Genomic DNA, 18364 nt, shown 5'->3' with positions numbered 1-18364 from the left:
TGGCTTTCTGTTTGGTTTTTTATTGAACAGGAAGGAGTTCCTTGGGCTGTGATGCCAATGTTTTTGGGATGGGGGTGGGGAGGAGGGACACAATGTCACAAGAAGGAGCTGATTTGGTCAAGCAGTCCAGGGTTCCGCCCACTGAGAAAGCGAAGCTCCTTGCGGCCTTCATCTGTGCTGGCTGGTGCGGCAGTGTGAAGAGAGTTTGATTTCAAAGGCAAAAGAAGGGGAGGGGGATGGAGAGAGTTTATGTCAGAATGGTTGCAGCTTGTTATGTACACACAACCAAGAAAGCTGGACATGCAGAAGCTACACTTCCAGTTCTGTTGCCTCATCTCCTCCCCCCCGCCCCATTATCTAGTTAGAACAATCTCCCCCCCACCCACAATGAGGGAAACATTCCCTTCACGGCCTAGGACCCTCGTACCTACGGGACCACCTCTCCCGGTATGCCCCACGGAGACCCTCAAGGTCCATAAATAGCAACACCCTCGTGGTCCCGGGCCCTAAGGAAGTTAGATTGGCTTCAACCAGAGCCAGGGCCTTTTCAACTCTGGCTTCGGCGTGGTGGAACGCTCTGCTTCATGAGACCAGGGCTCTGCCTCATGAGACCAGGGATCTGATTTCTTTCTGCAGGGCCTGTAAGACAGAGTTGTTCTGCCTGGCCCTTGGCTTGGAGCCAATTTGATTCCCTCCCCCTCCTTCTTTTTTCTTTTCCTTTCTCCTGCGATGAGGCTACATTTTAATATTTTAATGTTTCAATATTTTAATGTTGTATTTTAATTTTGTTTTTAAGTTGTATTCATTCAACTTATTTTTTATTATTGCTTGTTAGCCACGCTGAGCCCGGCCTTGGCTGGGGAGGGCAGGGTATAAATTAAAAAATATTACTATTATTATTATTCTCTGCAACCTTTTGGGATCCGCATGCTGGTGGCAGGTTGGGCCAGAGGCAAAGGTGGGCAGAACAAGGAATGTAAATTGCACCTCTGCCAAAAAAAAATCCAGGATAGTTCCCATACAACCTGCTCTCTATCCTTCCATACTTCACTCAGCTCTCCCTTCTGTGACCCACCTTTTTCATGCTGAAGCCACTTGCGCTCCAGGTAGTACTGGTAGCAGCTCTCAAACTCCCGGTCATTGTAGTTGAGAACATGGATGGGGATGAAGGGGTCCAGGACATCAAAACCCTCCTGGGGTGGGGGCAGAAGAGGAAGAGCAAATGGTTAATCATATGAGATCTGACAGTTCTGTTTCCCTCCGCTTATCCAAGAGTCTTGGGGGCATGGCGGGATGGTGAGCTTGGGGAGAATCCCTTCAAATCAAAATGAGGCAGATTACAGAATTGCATAGCAATAAAATATCCTAAGCATAGGGTGGGGTGAGGGGACATGTGGGCCTCTGGATGCTGCTGGACTTCAGCTCCCATCATCCCTGACCATTGGCTATACTGGCAGTGGCTCATGGGAGGTGGAGTCCAACAGCACCTGGAGGTGCTTCATCCTTGTTCTAGACGCTGTACGGAATTTAAAAAGCACTACAGCTTCTGCTTTGAAGCTGTAGATCAGGGATAAGGAACCCGTGCCCCTCCAGGTGTGGCTGGACTCCATCTCCCATCAGCCCCCATCAGCACGGCCAACTCAGTACTGGCAGCATCCCAGGGCCAGACTCACCTTTCCTAGCAGTTCTTGGGGCCTGTAAGCTTTGCGGGGTTGGAACAGAGCACCTGTCTGGCTGAGGGTTGTCACGATGGCTCCACCAGTCTTTATAAAAAAGAAGCCACACAGAGAGGGGAAAAAAAGCACATCAGAAAAGGCAATCCTGTTCTCTTCTGGTGAGGGGAGAGACTTTCTGTTAGCCATCAGGCAATGGCTTTCCCCACCTCCCTTGCCCCACCCTCCAGCCCGAGGAGCCTTCATGAGGGAGCTGTTTCCAGAGGAAGAACTGTGAGGGGAGAGAGACTCTGTTTGCCATCATGAGCTGGTTGGTTTCACCTGTGCTGCCCCACCTCCAGCCCTAGGAGCCTTCAGAACAGAGTTACAGGCATTGTTTCCATGGGTCTTTTAATGAACTAAATAGAGTGGAAGATTTCGAGTCATGGGGAGAGTGTATGAACACAACGGCGCTTAGGGGTTTTTTTTTTGGCTGCTAGTTTATTAATGCTGTTAATCTCGTTTTACACATTATAATAAATGCATAGCTGTCAACTTTTCCCTTCTTGCGAGGAATCCTATTCAAAATAAGGGAATGTCCCTTTAAAAAAGGGGAAAGTTGACAGTTATGTATAAATGCTGCAGTACTTGGTGAACCCTATATGATTTTTGTTGCCATTTTGCTGTTTAGCTTATTTTTTTAGTTGTTAATAGTGTTTTTAATAGGTTATAATTGTTCTACCAATGATCTGTTAATTATTCTGTATGATTTATGTTGTGTTTGTGATTGTTGTTGCTATTCATTGTTTGTAAGCTTCTTTGCGATTCATGGGAACGAAAAGTGGCATAGAAATGTGATAAGAGATCAATCAAACCAACCACCTACCCATGCAAAGTATTCCTTCCGGGAAAGTTTTCTTTATCCATCAGTGGCTGCATGGAGGCAAGGATCCCACTGTGGGTTACTTAGCTTGGTGACAGAAGCAGGGTTGGAGATGTGGAACGTGTGTGACCCTCATGATCAGGGACGGGGAACCTGTGGCCCTCCAGATGTTGCTGGACTACAGCTCCCATCATCCCTGACCTCTGGCTGTGCTGCCTGGGGCTGATGGGAACTGTAGTTCAAGAATCTTGTTGAGCTGCAACTCCCATATACGTGGTCATTGGCCATACATATCCAACTTACGTTGGATGGATTTCCTCTAAGCACCAGTGACACTGTATTCAACGCCATAAAACCAGCCCCAAGCGTTCACACAGAGCTGCTCGTCAACTGGAATTGTCCCTGTGACAACAAAATGACTCATATGTGGATATGTGGTAGGCAAGCAATGGGCAAGAGGCAGTGCTCTGTATCTCCATACATCTGCCTGACCCCAGTGACTACTACCCCCACTTCCAGCTCCTAACCCGGGGACAGACAACGGCACAAATCTGGTAGGTGAGCTGGAGGTTCCCCATGCCAGGCTTAAGCAAACCATGGTTTAGCATTACATGCAAACCACAACCCTGCCTATGTAGCTTGGCTGGTCTGGGAGCATCTCCCAAACAGCTTTATCAAGTCACTGGATTTCTACTGGGAGAAGAAAGGAGCTCCAGCCTCCTCCTCACCCAGTCATTAGTCACCATCTTCTTCAGGTTGTGGACCAGCGTCAGCTCCTCTGGGGAGACCTAAGGGCAAAACAGAGAATTGGGCAGGAAACCCAAGAGTATCTTTCAGCTTTCTCCTTCCCCTCCATGTTTTAGGAGACTGGCTATGAGGCAGCCTCCCCCACCCCTGCCGCTCCTGCAAAGCTTAGATGCCATACATTGCTCTTGTCTTGCTTCTTCAGTGTTGTGCTTCCCCAAAGGGCGTTGACCCCATCGACTGCCACTAGCAGCCTGAAGGACCCCTCCGGGCATTGCTGCTTCAGCTCTTTGAAGACCACCCCCACTACGTCGCTGGAGTTTTTCACCCGAGTTAAACCCTAAAAAGTGGGGAGGGAGAGAAAGAGATGTGAGGTCCTGGGGGTTGCAGCCCCATCCTGTTCATTTATTTCACTTTTTCCCTCTTCCAGGGAGCTCAGTGTGGCATACAGGGTTCTCCCCCTCCTCATTCAATCTCCACAACAACCCTGTGAAATGAGTTAAGCTGAGAGGCAGCCCATGATGATGATGATGATAATAACAACAACAACAACAACAACAACAACAACAACAACAACAACAACAACAACAATAATAATAATAATACAGTGGTGCGTCGCAAGACGAAAAGAATCCGTTCCGCGAGTCTCTTCGTCTTGCGGTTTTTTTGTCTTGCGAAGCAAGCCCATTAGCGGATTAGCGCTATTAGCGGCTTAGAGGATCAGCTGATAAGCGGCTTAGCGGATCAGCTGATAAGCGGATCAGCTGTTAAGCGGCTTAGCGGCTTGGGGGAAAGGAAAAAACCCCCCCGCAGGAACTCGCAAGACATTTTCGTCTTGCAAAGCAAGCCCATAGGAAATTCGTTTTGCGAAGCACCTCCAAAACGAAAAACCCTTTCGTCTAGCGGGAGCGGGTTTTCCATCTTGCGAGGCATTCGTCTTGCGGGGCACCACTGTAATAATAATAATAATAATAATAATAATAATAATAATAATAATAATACTCCACCCATCTGGCTGGGTTTCCCCAGCCACTCTGGGCGGCTTCCAACAAAAGATTAAAAATACATGAAAACATCAGTCATTAAAAACTTCCCTAAACAGGGCTCCCTTCGGATGTCTTCTACACGTCAGATATTTGTTAATTTCCTTGACATCTGATGGGAGGGCGTTCCACAGGGTGGGCGCCACTACTGAGAAGGCCCTCTGCCTGGTTCCCTGTACCTTCGCTTCTCGCAGTGACTTCTGACTGAGTGAGGATTTGAACCTTGATCTCCCAGGCCCTAGTCGGACACTCTATACCACACCACCTAGCAGCTATGACTGCCATACCTACCCACCCGCCCCTAGTTCTCCCCCCCTGCAGCTTCCTTGCTCACAGACAACGGACTAGATTGGGTGTGAAAGAGGAACCTCTCTCAGCCTGAGGGCTGCATCCCCTTCTGGGGACAGGTGGGTGGAGTCAGAGGCAAAAGTGGGTGGAGCCAGGAATGTTCATTTTGCACAGTAGGTTCGTTTCCTCACACATCCCTCCCTATCCTCCATTGGGACATTGGGGAACCTCAAGGATGCATTCTAGGCAGGCAAAAGCGCTTGAGGAGGGGGCAAAGCCTGGAGGGATGTGGCCTGGAGAGAGCAGGTGTGGCCAGATGCAGATGCCTGGAAGGCCCTCATTTGGCTCCTGGGGGTCGGAGGTTTCCCCACCCTTGTTATTAGACCATGCTTCCTCCTCACATCCAGCCCCACTGTCCAACTCCCCAGCGATCTAGGGTGCAGCATCCGTTTCCTCACCTGCTCCACCACTTCTATTAGGGGGCGGCCTTCCTCGGTGCTGTCTCGTTTGCCCCACATATACTTCTGCTGCGTTTTGATCTGCAGTGTGCAAAGGTGACATAGGTTAAGAAGGGAATCCCACGAGAGGCAGCAACAGTAGCCACTAAATTGGATGGCTTTAAAAAAGGATTAGAGTTACCCTGAGATTCCACTTGCTCAGATTAAAGAGCTGCCTTTGCAAGCCGCGGTCGTCTGGTTCAAGATTCTCACTCGGATTGTCTTCACTGCCGTAGTAAACAGTGAAACTCAATAGGCTACGTACAGTGGTACCTCGGGTTACAAACACTTTGGGTTACAAACTCCGCTAACCCGGAGGTAGTACCTCAGGTTGCGAACTTTGCCCCAGGATGAGAACAGAAATCACGCGCCAACAGCATGGCAGCAGCAGGAGGCCCCATTAGTGAAAGCACGCCTCAGGTTAAGAACGGTTTCGGGTTAAGAACGGACCTCTGGAACGAATTAAGTTCATAACCTGAGGTACCACTGTACTCATATCCGCCAGATAACAAGGACTACCGTATTTTTCGCTCTATAAGACGCACCAGACCACAAGACGCACCTAGTTTTTGGAGGAGGAAATATTCTGAATCTCAGAAGCCAGAACAGCAAGAGGGATCGCTGCGCAGTGAAAGCAGCAATGCCTCTTCTTGTTCTGGCTTCTGGGATAGCTGCGCAGCCTGCATTCACTCCATAAGATGCACGCACATTCCCCCTTACTTTTTAGGAGGGAAAAAGTTGAGTCTTATAGAGCAAAAAATATGGTATATCCTGTTTGGACACGCGCTATATTGTGACACAAGATAACAACATTTTTTCTAGGACAGGCATGCAAGTGGGCAGGATCCTGACTCCTGCCCAGCACATGCAGACAGAGGCTTTTGCGTGTGGGTAAGAAAGAGATTTTTTTATTCGGCCAAGTAATGGTACAGGCTTGGCTGCAGACACAGATTGCAGGAGCCACAATACACAAACTCAGGAGTTTATCAAGACATTCAGAACTGGACAGAAGCAGCAATCTAGCCAACCCCTTAGTACGCCCCTGCCGACTGCACCAGCCATCATTGCCACTGACCTCTTTCAATAGGCGCTCGTTGGTGATTTTGAAGTTCTTCAGCCAAGTCGTGGCTTCCAGAGGCTGGTCAAGGCGGTCCTTGTTGTAGGAAGAGGGCAGCAGTTCTTTGCAATTCTTTACCCAGAGGTGAGCTGTAGTGTGAAGAGGAAGAGGCAGGGCCATGGGCAGCAAGCTTGTGCTATGCTCATTTTACAGTCCAAACAAAAGCATTGGTTTCACAGCTTCAGCAAGGAACCTTAAGGCAGGGATGGGGGAACCTGGTGGCCCCTTCAGGGGTAACACTGGACTACAACTCCCATCACCCTTCATCACTGGCCATGTTGGTTGGGGCTGATGGGAGATGGAGACCAACAACATTGCAAGGGCCAGAGGCTCCCTATTCCTGTTTTATTTTTCAGTTTTATTTCATTTAGACATAAGAAATACAACAGTTAAATAAAATGAGAGCCAGAATAAAACAGCAGTACATGCTCAAATAAATGCCTCTGAATATACTGACAAAGTTGAGTCAAAGTATATACATCATAATTAATTACAGATGTGAAATGAACAACAATAATAATGTATATACTTAGATTGTTGATCATTGCTTTGCTTCAATGACCATTTATTTTATGGGGCTTTATAGGAATTTATAGGGAGAAAAGGGGAAATTAAAATATCTACTTCATGCACGCCAAACTGTGCTATAAACCATGGGTACTGTTCTGCCATATGCCTCATTAGTCATATAATTAATAAAGTTACACCAAACTGCATGAAAATTGTCGGGTTTCTTTTAATTTTTCTGCCCACAATGCTGTTTGCCAAATTGCACCATATACCATTGATCCATGGTAAATAATTGCAATGGTTTCCATGTCCTGGGCTGTTCTTGCAGCGGCTAACAGATGAGTTATGACGCATCCCTATTTTTTATACCACTTTAACTGCATCTAATAAATGCTCCTTAATGGGTTGGGATATGTGTGTCAGACAGGGGTGGAAAGGCAAGAAGTCTCTCCCAGCCTTTACTGGAGACGCCGGGGATTGAACCTGCGACCTTCTGTGTGCAAAGCAGATGCTCTGCCCCTGAGCTATGGCGCTCCCCGTCAAGATAAAGTAACAGTCCAGTCCTCATGGTTCTGGGTGAAGGGCTGATTTAACAAGGAATCTGCATTCTGCCACTGGGTCCATCTAGCTCAGCATTACCTACACTGACTGGCAGCAGCTCTCCCAGGTTCCAGGCAGGGGACACTCCCAACCCCACCTGGAGATGCCACTGGGGACTTAACCAGGGACATTCAGCATGCAAATCAGTTGTTTCCCACTGAGCAGTAGCTCTTCCCCTTACAATCTGAACCAAAAAGCCCCCTTTCAAAATATTTATACGCTGCCATTTGTGCCTCACAGCAGGCCTTCCCTTACAACCGGTGACAAAAGGACAACGTTAAGAACACTCATTAGAAAAGCGTGGGGTTGGAATTCAGGCAGCGGGGATGGAGAGAGGCACTGGGGAACACACAAATGCTAAGTGTGGTGCAGCTTCAACGATGCTTGTTAGAGACTCTGGCTGTAGGCCAGGATACAGACCGGCAGGCACAAAGAAGAAGACCCCTTGGTCCTTACCATCTGGAATGTGCAGGATGAGCCAGTCCTGTCTCGCACAGTAATGGATGGCGTGGCAGAGGGCCATGGTCTTCCCCGTGGTCTTTTCGCCGTCTTCAAATAAAAGCTGCTAAGGAGAACAGGTGTATCCACGCACCCACCCTAATACTCGCCACTGCTTTGTGACTCAAGTAAGAATTAAGGGTTGCCCTATTGGGCAATGAATGAGCGAAGGTACAAACAGCAACACAAACACAAGTCATGAAGGAATTTTACCCTTAAAAACAACAACAGCAGGGTGGGATATCACAGGCCCAAGGGTCAAATGCGGCCCTCCAGGTGTCTCTGTCTGGCCTGTGGGATTCTCCTCAGACCACACCCCCTCCACCTAGGCCACGCCCCTCACAAGCCCCGCTTCCCACTGTCCTTGAGTGTTTTTGCCTGGCAAAATGTCTGCGAATTCTGATCACACTTCTTTGCTTTGCCTGAACAGAAGACAAAGGGGTTTGAGAGGGTACGTAGAAAGCAGGCTACAGCACGAAGGTAAAATTTACATTTGTTGCTCTGCCCACCACAAGCATGCGGCTCCTGGAAGGTTGTCCAGGAAGGAATGCGGCCCCTGGGATGAAAAGCTTCATGTTCCTAATTTTTAGGGAAGTTTCTAGTCCTCATGAATGAAGGTGGAGACTGGGTAAATGTGCAAAGGAGACACAAAGCTAGGGAGATTTGGGTCCAAATTCTTGGCTGCGCCTTTCCCCAAATGCCTAGGTCTCCCCTTTGCCAACCAAGGCCGCTTGAGCCTCTTTTCCCTGACGGTCTTCTCATCCCTGTTTTCTCTTGCTTAAATGAATTGATCAGCTCACACTGTACCATTTCATGAGGACAAGAACTTGCCTGTTACCAGAATGCCTAACTGCAGGGTGGTCTCAGGAGAACGAATGCTGCCCTGGTTCATAGGATACAGATGACATATCGAATGGCTGGATGAGCAAAGTTGGTTCGTTTTAAGCAGCTGAGGAGTTCGAGAGCGGGTTCCCTCACCATGAAACAGGCCTCGCCAAAGGTTTTCATCTGTCGCGAACAAAACAACAACAACATTGAAGCAGTGAGATGTCTCACTGTGTTTTTGTATTTTGTTGGAAGCTGCCCAGAGTGGCTGGGGCAACAGGTGGGGTACAAGTAAGAAAATTATTATTATTATTGCTGAGACAGAGAAGAGCTACATACAGCTGCATTCAAGGCAGAGAAAGAGGACTTTAATTCAAACCGGGACCCAATATTTTTGTCCCATCCCGCTGCTCTCCCCTCTACCTTTAGGTCTGCAAGGAAGACACATCACCTGTAACCTGAAGCGTGCTGGGAGTCCGTGAGGAAACACCTTCTTCACCTCCTGGAGGGGGAGCGTGTAATATTGTCCCATGTGCTCTTCCGCGTGATTGGCCTGCAGTATTGGGAGGGTGGGGGGGAAGCACACACAATGCATCAAACAATGAAGTGTGACTGTAGCTCCGTGGGTACAGCACCTGCTTTGCATGCCGAAGGTGGCAAGTTCAATCCCCAGGGCTGGGAAAGACTCCCTCCTGGGTGAAATTTTGGGACAGCTGCTGCCAGGCAAGGTAGAAGATTATGATTATCTCTCAGTAGAAGGCAGCTCTCTATGTTCCCATGATACTGCTCTTTCTCTGGCCCACTTTGAGGGTGACAGAAGCTCCCAGGTGCAACCACCAGCTTCTCCCCTGCCTGAAACCCTAGAAAGCCCTTGCCAGTCACTGTGTAGACAATCTTGAGCTAGAAGGTCTAAGGCTCCAACACAGTCTGACGGCAGCTTCCTGTGGAAGTGACCAGGGGTTGGCATGTCAAGAAGCCAACTCACGGGAATGGCTTCTTTGCTGGATTCCCAGAAGCCATCAAGGATGGGGAACCCCAAGTCCAGGGGCCCTCTGAGACTCCCAAGATGCTCTGGGCACACCTCTCATCGGCCCTGTTTCTACCCTCCTTTGGTGTTCTTGCCTGGCTGGAATGTGTCCTTATACCCTGGCCATGCCTCTTCCATGCTTGGCTAGAGGAGTGTGTGTCTCTCTCCGTGTGTAGAAACTAGCCCACTGTACAACAGTAATAAAATAAAAAAATCACACCCATTGCTCCATCCACTTTTGCCTCTGGCCCCATCTACCATTGGAATGTGGCCCCCAGAAAGTTGCCCAGGAGGGAATATGGCCCCTGGGCTGGAACAAAAAGGGCTCCCCCATCCCCGTTTTAAATGAAAGCCTGAAGGTTCTCCAAAGGCGAAATTCCACAGGGAATACCCCACATGCAAAACACCACGCCAAAGCAGAATTCCCTGAGTTCTTCCGAACCTTGCAGTTTAAGCAATCAGGTGCTGAACTGGAAATGCAGGTGGGTGTTGGGCGGGAAGGACGGCAGGAGGTGTTGGAGGAAGGTGACATTCTTGAGTCTGCTTTCAGCTTCTGGTGCCTGAGCCCAGATTGTGTATGTTGCCATTGAACAAATAAGCCCAGAGGCCAGTTGCCTGGCAACAGCCACCCAGACTTGAGAGGGCAAAGGCAATCCCTTTGCCATCTGGGCATTTTCGGCACTGATGCTTGGCGGTGGGGTGGGGGGACTGTCACGTGACGGGGTCCGCCTGCCTGTTGCCGTTTCCATGGAGACCCCAGAAGAATCGGCAGTCAAAAGGCTCCCAGCGGGCACAGTAAAGCACCTCCGGAGGCCTATTTACCCAAACAATTTTTTGTGCCGCTGGCAGGGGGCGGGAAAGTAGAAACCAAGGCGGGTTTGAGCTTGTGAAAAAGGAAAGAGCCCCCACCAGCAGCCTCCTGAGTTATTTTACTTGAAATTTTTGTTTAAATGTTGATTATTATTTTTTTTGCTGTTGCTGCTGCAATGACACAAGCGATAGCCTGTTAGGTTGGGCATTTGTCTGTTATTAGAAGACACAGCCCACCGTTCCATTTCATCTGCATTAAAAAAAACAACCCCAACATAACAGCTTAGCAGCTGCAATGCTAGCACAGCTATTTCTGCTATCGAACGCTGATGATGATTAGCTTTCTTATGCACCCTTCGACACATGGCCCCAGGGAATAATAATAATAATAATAATAATAATAATAATAATAATAGCTTTTTTACCCACGCTTCACCTAAAGGCACAGGGAAGAAGAGTAACAACAGCTTGCTTATGCACCCTTCCCAGGGTGGGTTACAGCAATGCAAAAATACTATCTTAAAAATCAGTTAAAATGATTTACATCAGAAAATTAGGGCAGGTGTTAAATATGTACATATAAGTTGTCAAAGGCTAGGGTGAAGAGGTGCGACTTCAGCATATGAAGTGGTGTTTGGTATAGAGAGGTATCATATTTGTGCCCAACACTGATCAATCAGGTGGGGATTCTTAGCTGACATTCAAAGTTGCCTTATAAGAAGACTTGCAAAGCAGAATTATATGCAGTCAATCGATCGGTTGACAATGATGGTTAACAAATGGGAATCCTTTAAATCCTAGGCAAACATTATTTCACAGCAAATGATACATTACATAGTAATTAAAACTGGAGTTCATTAGTATTGCAATAACAACATGCAGGGTGAGCTCTAGCACAGGAATGGAGAGTCTGCAGCCCTCAGGAAGCCCTTTGACTCCAACTCCCATCAGTCCCATCCAGCATGGAGAATGGCTGGGAATGATGGGAGCTGTAGTCCAACAACATCTGGAAGTCCTGACAGGCTCCCCTTCCCAGCTCTAGAACAGACTTCCCCTAACTCGGTCCTCCAGATGTTTTTTCAGAATACAGTTCCCAGCATCCCTGACCACTGGCCCTACTAGCTAGGGATCATGGGAGTTGTAGGCCAAAAACATCTGGAGGGCCGAGGTTCCGAAATCCCAAGAGTTTCAAGGTTGGGGAAGTGCCCAGCAGTGCCCCCAACGTCACTGTCTTTCTCTATGAATATCTAATGAACATATATGAACATCTGCTTAGATCACCAGTGGCTCTCCATGAAGTCAAGCAGAGAAGGGTCTTTCTCATTAGCCATTTACCCATCCCTGCCCAGCAACTGTGCTCCTCTTGGATTTAGCACTGCCATGGGCCCCAGGAATGTGCTTAACTTGCAGTGGAATCTGGCCTTTTAGTGCTGCAGGCCCAGCCCTCTGGAATAACTGACCAAAGCAAAATCAGACAGGTGTCTAATGTCATGATGCTTAGGCGTCTACTGAAGATATATTTTTATTCAAGGTGGTTTCCCTTGATGCATGGCCCAGTCACTTATGGAATTGATCACAAATTTGTAGATATGGATTTCCTGGGTTTTTAGAGTTTTAGATGAATGATTTGGGGCTGTGAGTTTTATCCCACTTTCATCTTGTACTCCACTTAAATGGCCTCTGCCCATGATTTATAAATCTGTTAAATAAATCAAAGAATAATAGATTGACCAGAGATGCCAGGGACTGAACCTGGGACTTTCTCCAATCCAAAGAAGATGCTCTGTTGCCAGTCAGTGTAACCAACACTGAGCTAGAGAGCCGAATGGTCTGATTTACTATAAGACAGCTTCCTTTGTTCTGAATTTACCAGAGTACAAAAGCATTTTAAAGGTAAAGGTAAAGGTAAAGGGATCCCTGACCATTAGCTCCAGTCGTGACCGACTCTGGGGTTGCGGCGCTCATCTTGCTTTATTGGCCGCGGGAGCCAGCGTACAGCTTCCGGGTCATGTGGCCAGCATGACTAAGCTGCTTCTGGCAAACCAGAGCAGCGCACGGAAACGCCGTTTACCTTCCTGCTGGAGCAGTACCTATTTATCTACTTGCACTTTGACGTGCTTTCGAACTGCTAGGTTGGCAGGAGCAGGGACTGAGCAGCGGGAGCTCACCCTGTCACGGGGATTCAAACCGCCGACCTTCTGATTGGCAAGTCCTAGGCTCTGTGGTTTAACCCACAGCGCCACCCGCGTCCCTTACAAAAGCATTTTACTAGTCTGCTAAAAGGCGAGTAGCCTGCAATTCTATGCTCACTGCAGAGGAGGGTCTTCAGTAAGCTAAAAAATAAAAGCATTCTATGAAGCGGGTGGGAAGAGAGATGCAAAGTTCTGTTGCTTCTCTGCCATCCCACTCACCCACCAGCATAGAGTTCCTTGTCACCTGCAGCCACCAGGCAAGTTGTTAAACACAAGGCTGGGCTAGAAGCACAAAGCAACATACTGAGTCAGACCATTGGTCCATGTAGCTCAGCAATGTCTACACTGATTGGCAGTAGCTTTCCAAGGTTTCAGACAGGGGATAATTCCCAGGCCTGCCTGGAGATGCTGGGAATTGAACCTACCACCTTCTACATGCAAAGCAGATGCTCTACCACTGAGCTACAACCCTTCCCCAGATTGTACCTGATCCTTCAAGCAATATGGTCCTGCCTCTCTCACCAAGTTCACATGCATCACCGAGACCACCACCACTCTCATTCTGACTGCAGCCACCTTAAGACAGCTGCTTAGAACTCTCATATTTCTACCACCTTCCCGACAACAACTCACCGGGTCATTCTCGCTGGTGCGGAAGATTGCTCTGGGCTTTTCTGGTGCAAAGTGGGGATCCAGGATAGCAGCAGTGCTTTGCCAGTTCCTGGGACCGGCTTGTAAAAAGCAGTCATGTTCCAGCTAGGGAAAGAAAGAGCACCGTATATATGGCAAAACATTGTTGTCTCCTCCGGCAGAGGATGACAGCCTCCAAGAGAGTTGCTTCTTAATCTGAAGAGTATTTGAGGCCACTTTTGTTGTGGCGGGATCTGCTGGACCTGTCTTTTATTTGTATAGATGTGTGCGGGGTGTTTTTAGGTTCTGATTTATTTCTTGTTTAAGCATCTATCAGCTGATTGGTGGTGACAGCAAGCGGTGCAGAGATTGGGTGCGCTCAGGGGTTCCTGAATGGAACTTTAGAACGCACTCCCAATTCTTTCCTTTGAAGTTGGGTCGCCTGATTTGAGGGGATTAACAAGCCGGCATGTCTGCCCACTGGCCTAAATGGCCTGGGGGTGGGGCAGCTCAACATTATATACAGGTGGTATATAAATAAGATTAAGGAGGGCTTTCTCCCCATAGTCCCTGACTTACTCAGAAACCTTTGGTGAAGGACTCTTATTAAACTGAGAGATGTCAGGAACTGAAGCTAGGACCTTTTCCATGGGGACCAGGAAACCCTGCGGGTGAACAATGTTGCTAAGGCATGATGAATAGCAACCTCAGCTAAGACTCACCAAATAAGAGCTAGGAAGTCATGCCACACATGGGAGGAGAAGCAGCCCTTGCCCAAGATCCGCCGCCAGCAGAGGCTGAGAGTCTGGACACCCTTCCAAAGGCAACCCCACACCTAAGCAGCTATAGGGTGAAACTGAGGCTGCCAGAGCCCATAAGGTGGAGCTGTTTCCACAGAATCTCCATTCTTCTATTAGCTATTTGAATTATGCAGAAACGCATTAGGTCAGGAAAGCGAGATTTCCTGTTTTTCCAGATGGGAGGAAAGAAAGGCTAAAAGAACTCTGCAGAAATTTGATTCAGTTCCAGCTAGATATATATCCCAGGAGCTACATTTGTGCTGCCCTCACAGAAGGGGATGTGTGGGTGGGCTCACCTTGTATCCCCGGCAAACGAGTCTCCTCAGATTCCTCAGCATTATTGCCCCTGGCAATGAAAAACAGCAGAGCTTATTCGGAACAGAAAGCTGTTATGCATTTATTAAACTGCTTGCATTTTAACTTTCTGAAAATTCAAGGTAGCTCTCTAAGAACATCCATTAAGAGAACATAATTGCCTTCCTGAAGTGGACCAAAGGCTATTTTTCTTTCCAACAGAAGACAGGCAATGGCAAACCAGTGTGGTGCCCTGACCACTGTCCATGCTGGCTGGGGCTGATGAGAGTTGTAGTATTTAAAAAGTCTGAATGTCAGCCTGCAATATTCTTTGTTGTTCTACCTGGTGTTAGTTTAGTAACTATTCCACATCCTTTTAGGACAGGGATGAGGAGTCTGTGATCCTCCTGATCATGTGGGACTCCAGCTGCCATCAGTCCTAGCCAGCAGGGCCAAGGGTTAGAGATGATGGGAATGGCAGTCCAACAACAAGGTGAATGCATCCCAACCAAGAATTCTTGAGGTCATTGCAAAAACATAAAACTGAATAAATAAGGCATTCTCAGTAAAAATATGGAAATCTTCTTCGTATGCAATAATTCATTTCATAAAATTTCTATACCGCTTGATTGTAAAAAAATAAAACCTCAGATCTGCTTAGATCTGAACTTAATTGGACTTGTGTAGGACTGAATTGCTTGAGATGCTATTTCATTATTTTTTTAAAAAGCTAGCAGCCATCACCACATCTCATGCAGTGTGTTCCATTAGTTAATTATACGTCCCACAAGCTTCTTGGTGTAGAAGGAGTTTTTAGTTTGTTAGTTAGTAGCCCACAAAGTGAGCAGAAAGTAAACCAAAGCATTTTTGGATATACCCAAGTCATACTTGCAAGCAGACCCAATGAAATTAATCAACGGGCAAGTCCACTGGTTTGAATGGGTCTACTCTATGTGCAACTAACACAGGATATCAGAATTTGCTTCTCAGATAAGCCAAATTGTAATGGATCGCTTCAAATCAGAATACCAACCTTCCAATGAGCAGTAGAGTCTGAAAAAGCTTTCATTGACTCTACCTGTAAATGGAGGATATCGGTTATGATTGCTTTGGTATAGCTTTCTCTTCAGGACTCTTCCTGTGTTGGAAAACAACAACAAAAATAATTACTTGGACACAAGGTCAGATTTCCCAAAAGTATCTTTGACCATACACAGCACACATACCTCCCACCCAAAACAGGAAAACAGGTTTGTCACTTTGAACAGGAACAGCATGAAGCTTAATTTCTCCCAGTTTGACTTTGTAAGTCATGCTTATGGACATGTTATCCTACAATTCAATTGGTTTTTGAGAAGCTACAGGTCTCGACATTAATAATCCCAGCATTTAAGTAGGGCAGTGGTACATAATGCTTCCTGATGAAAGTCAGAGGTTAGCCAAGTGATGGAGAACCTGTAGGTCTCCATGTTTGTTTGTTTATTAAATTTTATCCAAGGATCCCAGGGTGGTTTACAATCTAGAAACAAGTAACCTCCCATCCATCTGGTCTAGGGAGCCCACCCATCACAACAACCCCACAGAGGTAGGTTGGTCCACGAGAGAGCAACTAGCCCAAGGTCACCCACAGGGAGTCTCAAGGGCTTCTTTGTTTGGATGTGCATGAAGAAAGAAAGGAAATTATGAGCTAAGCAGGAGAAGAAGGAAAAAGCTTTTCAGTCCTGCTCCCTTGCCTCAGAGGACATCAGTGGGAACTGTTGCCTGGCAACTGTTAACTGTCAGCAAGGGAAGACTTGCCCCCATCACAGGCCTATAGAGGACATAGTGGGAGCATAGACACTCAAGATGTTACAGAGCTTTCCATACTTTTCATGATGGTGACACACTTTTTGGACATGCATCATTTCGTGACAAAGTAATTAAGTTTTACTAGCAAACCGTAGGTTAAACTAACACATTTGCAACCCCAGGAGGGCAGGGAGCATTTTCACGACACACCTACACACTGCAGCCAACACACTAACGTGTCGCAACACAGTTTGGAAAGGTCTGTGTTAACTGTGGTTGAAAGTCAGAGGTAAAACAAGTGTTCTGAGCCCTTGGTTGGCAGTTCTATCACAGACAGAAGGGTGTTCCTCATTGTAAAGCCTACGCATGAATACATGGTTTTTCTGAATGCCCTCCTTTCCAGAAAAAGGTGTAGTTCTTCTCTTGGAGGCAGCCATTTGAAGCTAGTCTGGTCTTCTATAGAGTGGCAACGCCATTGTTGAGTGTTTTCAGCTCACAGTCAATGGTGGCCATCTTCTGTGAGTTATTGACCTGCAACAGGTTGGTGTTGGTGGATAAGCCAGGAAATATGGTCCTGACGTCCCACGTTGTTAGGTGCAAGAGGATTTGTTTATTTTCTTTTTTGCTTGGTGCAGAAGTTCAGTCTGCTTGTTGAATGATACTCTGAGCTCCAAGCACCCATTAAGGCAGGCAGACAGTGGCAAGTCAGCACTTTATTGACTGGTGGTTGCCCAGCTTAAGGCGGGCAGTTGCTGACCAGTGGGTCACAATGATGTCATGCACTGTCAAAGGCAACCTGTAGTGTTTGTATTTTACACCAATCAGGCTGAGCTTATAAATTGTAAGTGAGTTCTCCAGGGTGCAAGCCTGAGTAGTGTGTATGTAGATCCTGGATTGCTCAGACGACAAGACCCCTCACTCGGCTTCGCTGATGTGGTCTTTTGGCACCAGCTTGGCTGCAGGAGTTTCAGGAATGCGGCATGCAAAACACCATTACCATCCAACCACAAACACCATCCAACCACCTTAGGGACTCCACTAGTTCCAGCCCAACTCCCTTCTTCAGAGAACCCCTAATGGGCTCTGCTTCCTAGTAGGCAGAAGCCAGAGAGCAGCACCAAAAAGGAAGTGGAGGGGTAAATGCTACCTGAATGATGGTGGCAACGTAAGACCACCAAGCCATATCTATTCCCAATATTAGACATTGGGTTGAATAAAACTAAGTTATACTTGGAAAAAGCCCATCAAAAATGAATGGACCAATGATAGGTATGTCCATTAATTTCACCAGGTTTACTCAGATACAATACACTAACCCAATTTTCGTTAAAATAAATAAAATAATAATAAAAATGTCCAGTAGCACCTTAGAGATCAACTAAGTTTGTTCTGGGTATAAGCTTTTGTGTGCATGCACACTTCTGATACACAAGTGTGCATGCACACAAAAGCTTATACCCAGAACATACTTAGTTGGTTTCTAAGGTGCTACAATTTTTTAATTTCCCCCCACTACATCAGACCAACATGGCTACCTACCTAAACCAATTTTGGTTGTTATATTATTGTATGTTGTGAAATGAATGAGAGGCAGTGTGATGGAGTAGTTGAAGTGCTGGACTAGGACCTAGGCGACCAGCTAAAATCCCCTCCTCCTCAGCTCAGTCTTGAAGCTCCCTGAGTGACCTTGGGCCAGTCATTGCCTCCCAGCCTTACCTACCTCACAGGGTTGTTATGGGGATGAAGTGTGAAGAGGAACTATAAACACTACCTTGAGCTCTTTTGAGGAAAAGGTGGGATATAAATGCAATAATTAAATAATAGCAAAACAGCACTCCGTTTTGGGACCCTCCCTGGGCTATGAAGCGGGATACCAGATTTGTAAATAAACATGAAGAGAAGCGACTCCGGATTAGAGAAATTGAAAAAAATTAAGGGGGTGGGGAGAGAAGCCGATCTCCCCAGAAGAGTACGCAGCTGGCAACTTTATCACCACAGACGAGAGAACCACAGAAATGAACCCACCTCAACTCAACACGTTATAGACTTTTCCCCTCCACGGGCGCCGCCATGTTTATATATCTCTCACCGCACAAATACGCCTGCGCGAAGGCTCGAGACTCAGCTCCCTACGAGTGCCCTGAAGGGACACACTTCCTCTAGAAA

At 47.2% G+C, this 18364-nt stretch overlaps 1 protein-coding gene across 2 annotated transcripts; it reads right to left on the bottom strand.

Moving 5' to 3' along the window:
• DAP3 (death associated protein 3) lies at positions 1 to 18342 on the bottom strand. 2 transcript variants are annotated; one of them, XM_081891763.1, is made up of 15 exons: positions 18231 to 18319; positions 15520 to 15550; positions 15444 to 15486; positions 14413 to 14462; positions 13320 to 13442; positions 9109 to 9210; positions 8732 to 8840; positions 7791 to 7883; positions 6183 to 6313; positions 5069 to 5149; positions 3461 to 3619; positions 3264 to 3323; positions 1674 to 1763; positions 1076 to 1193; positions 1 to 181 (listed from the first exon to the last, which is right to left on the bottom strand). In XM_081891763.1, exons 4-15 carry the CDS (start codon positions 14452 to 14454, stop codon positions 96 to 98), a joined length of 1194 nt encoding a protein of 397 aa, XP_081747889.1. In that variant the 5' UTR covers positions 14455 to 14462; positions 15444 to 15486; positions 15520 to 15550; positions 18231 to 18319; the 3' UTR covers positions 1 to 95. The 2 variants fall into 2 exon arrangements, with proteins under 2 accessions (XP_081747889.1, XP_081747888.1); XM_081891762.1 differs by having other exon boundaries at positions 15444 to 15548; positions 18224 to 18342.
• Positions 18343 to 18364: the final 22 nt, after the last annotated feature.

The sequence above is a fragment of the Podarcis melisellensis genome (assembly GCF_964234715.1).
Source record: "Podarcis melisellensis genome assembly, chromosome: 16".
Taxonomy (NCBI): Eukaryota; Metazoa; Chordata; class Lepidosauria; order Squamata; family Lacertidae; genus Podarcis; species Podarcis melisellensis.
Note: the sequence above shows the minus strand (reverse complement) of the source record. Positions and strands in the feature narration are given on the sequence as shown.

Bases quoted from the DNA above. Each gene is read 5' to 3' on its own strand.
- DAP3 (XM_081891762.1), bottom strand. From the start codon at position 14,454: ATGCTGAGGAATCTGAGGAGACTCGTTTGCCGGGGATACAAG. The intron at 13,443-14,412 runs GTGAGCCCACCC...TTCTTTCCCTAG, and splicing joins TCGTTTGCCGGGGATACAAG to CTGGAACATGACTGCTTTTT. The intron at 1,764-3,263 runs GTGAGGAGGAGG...TTTTTTATAAAG, and splicing joins AGATGGTGACTAATGACTGG to ACTGGTGGAGCCATCGTGAC.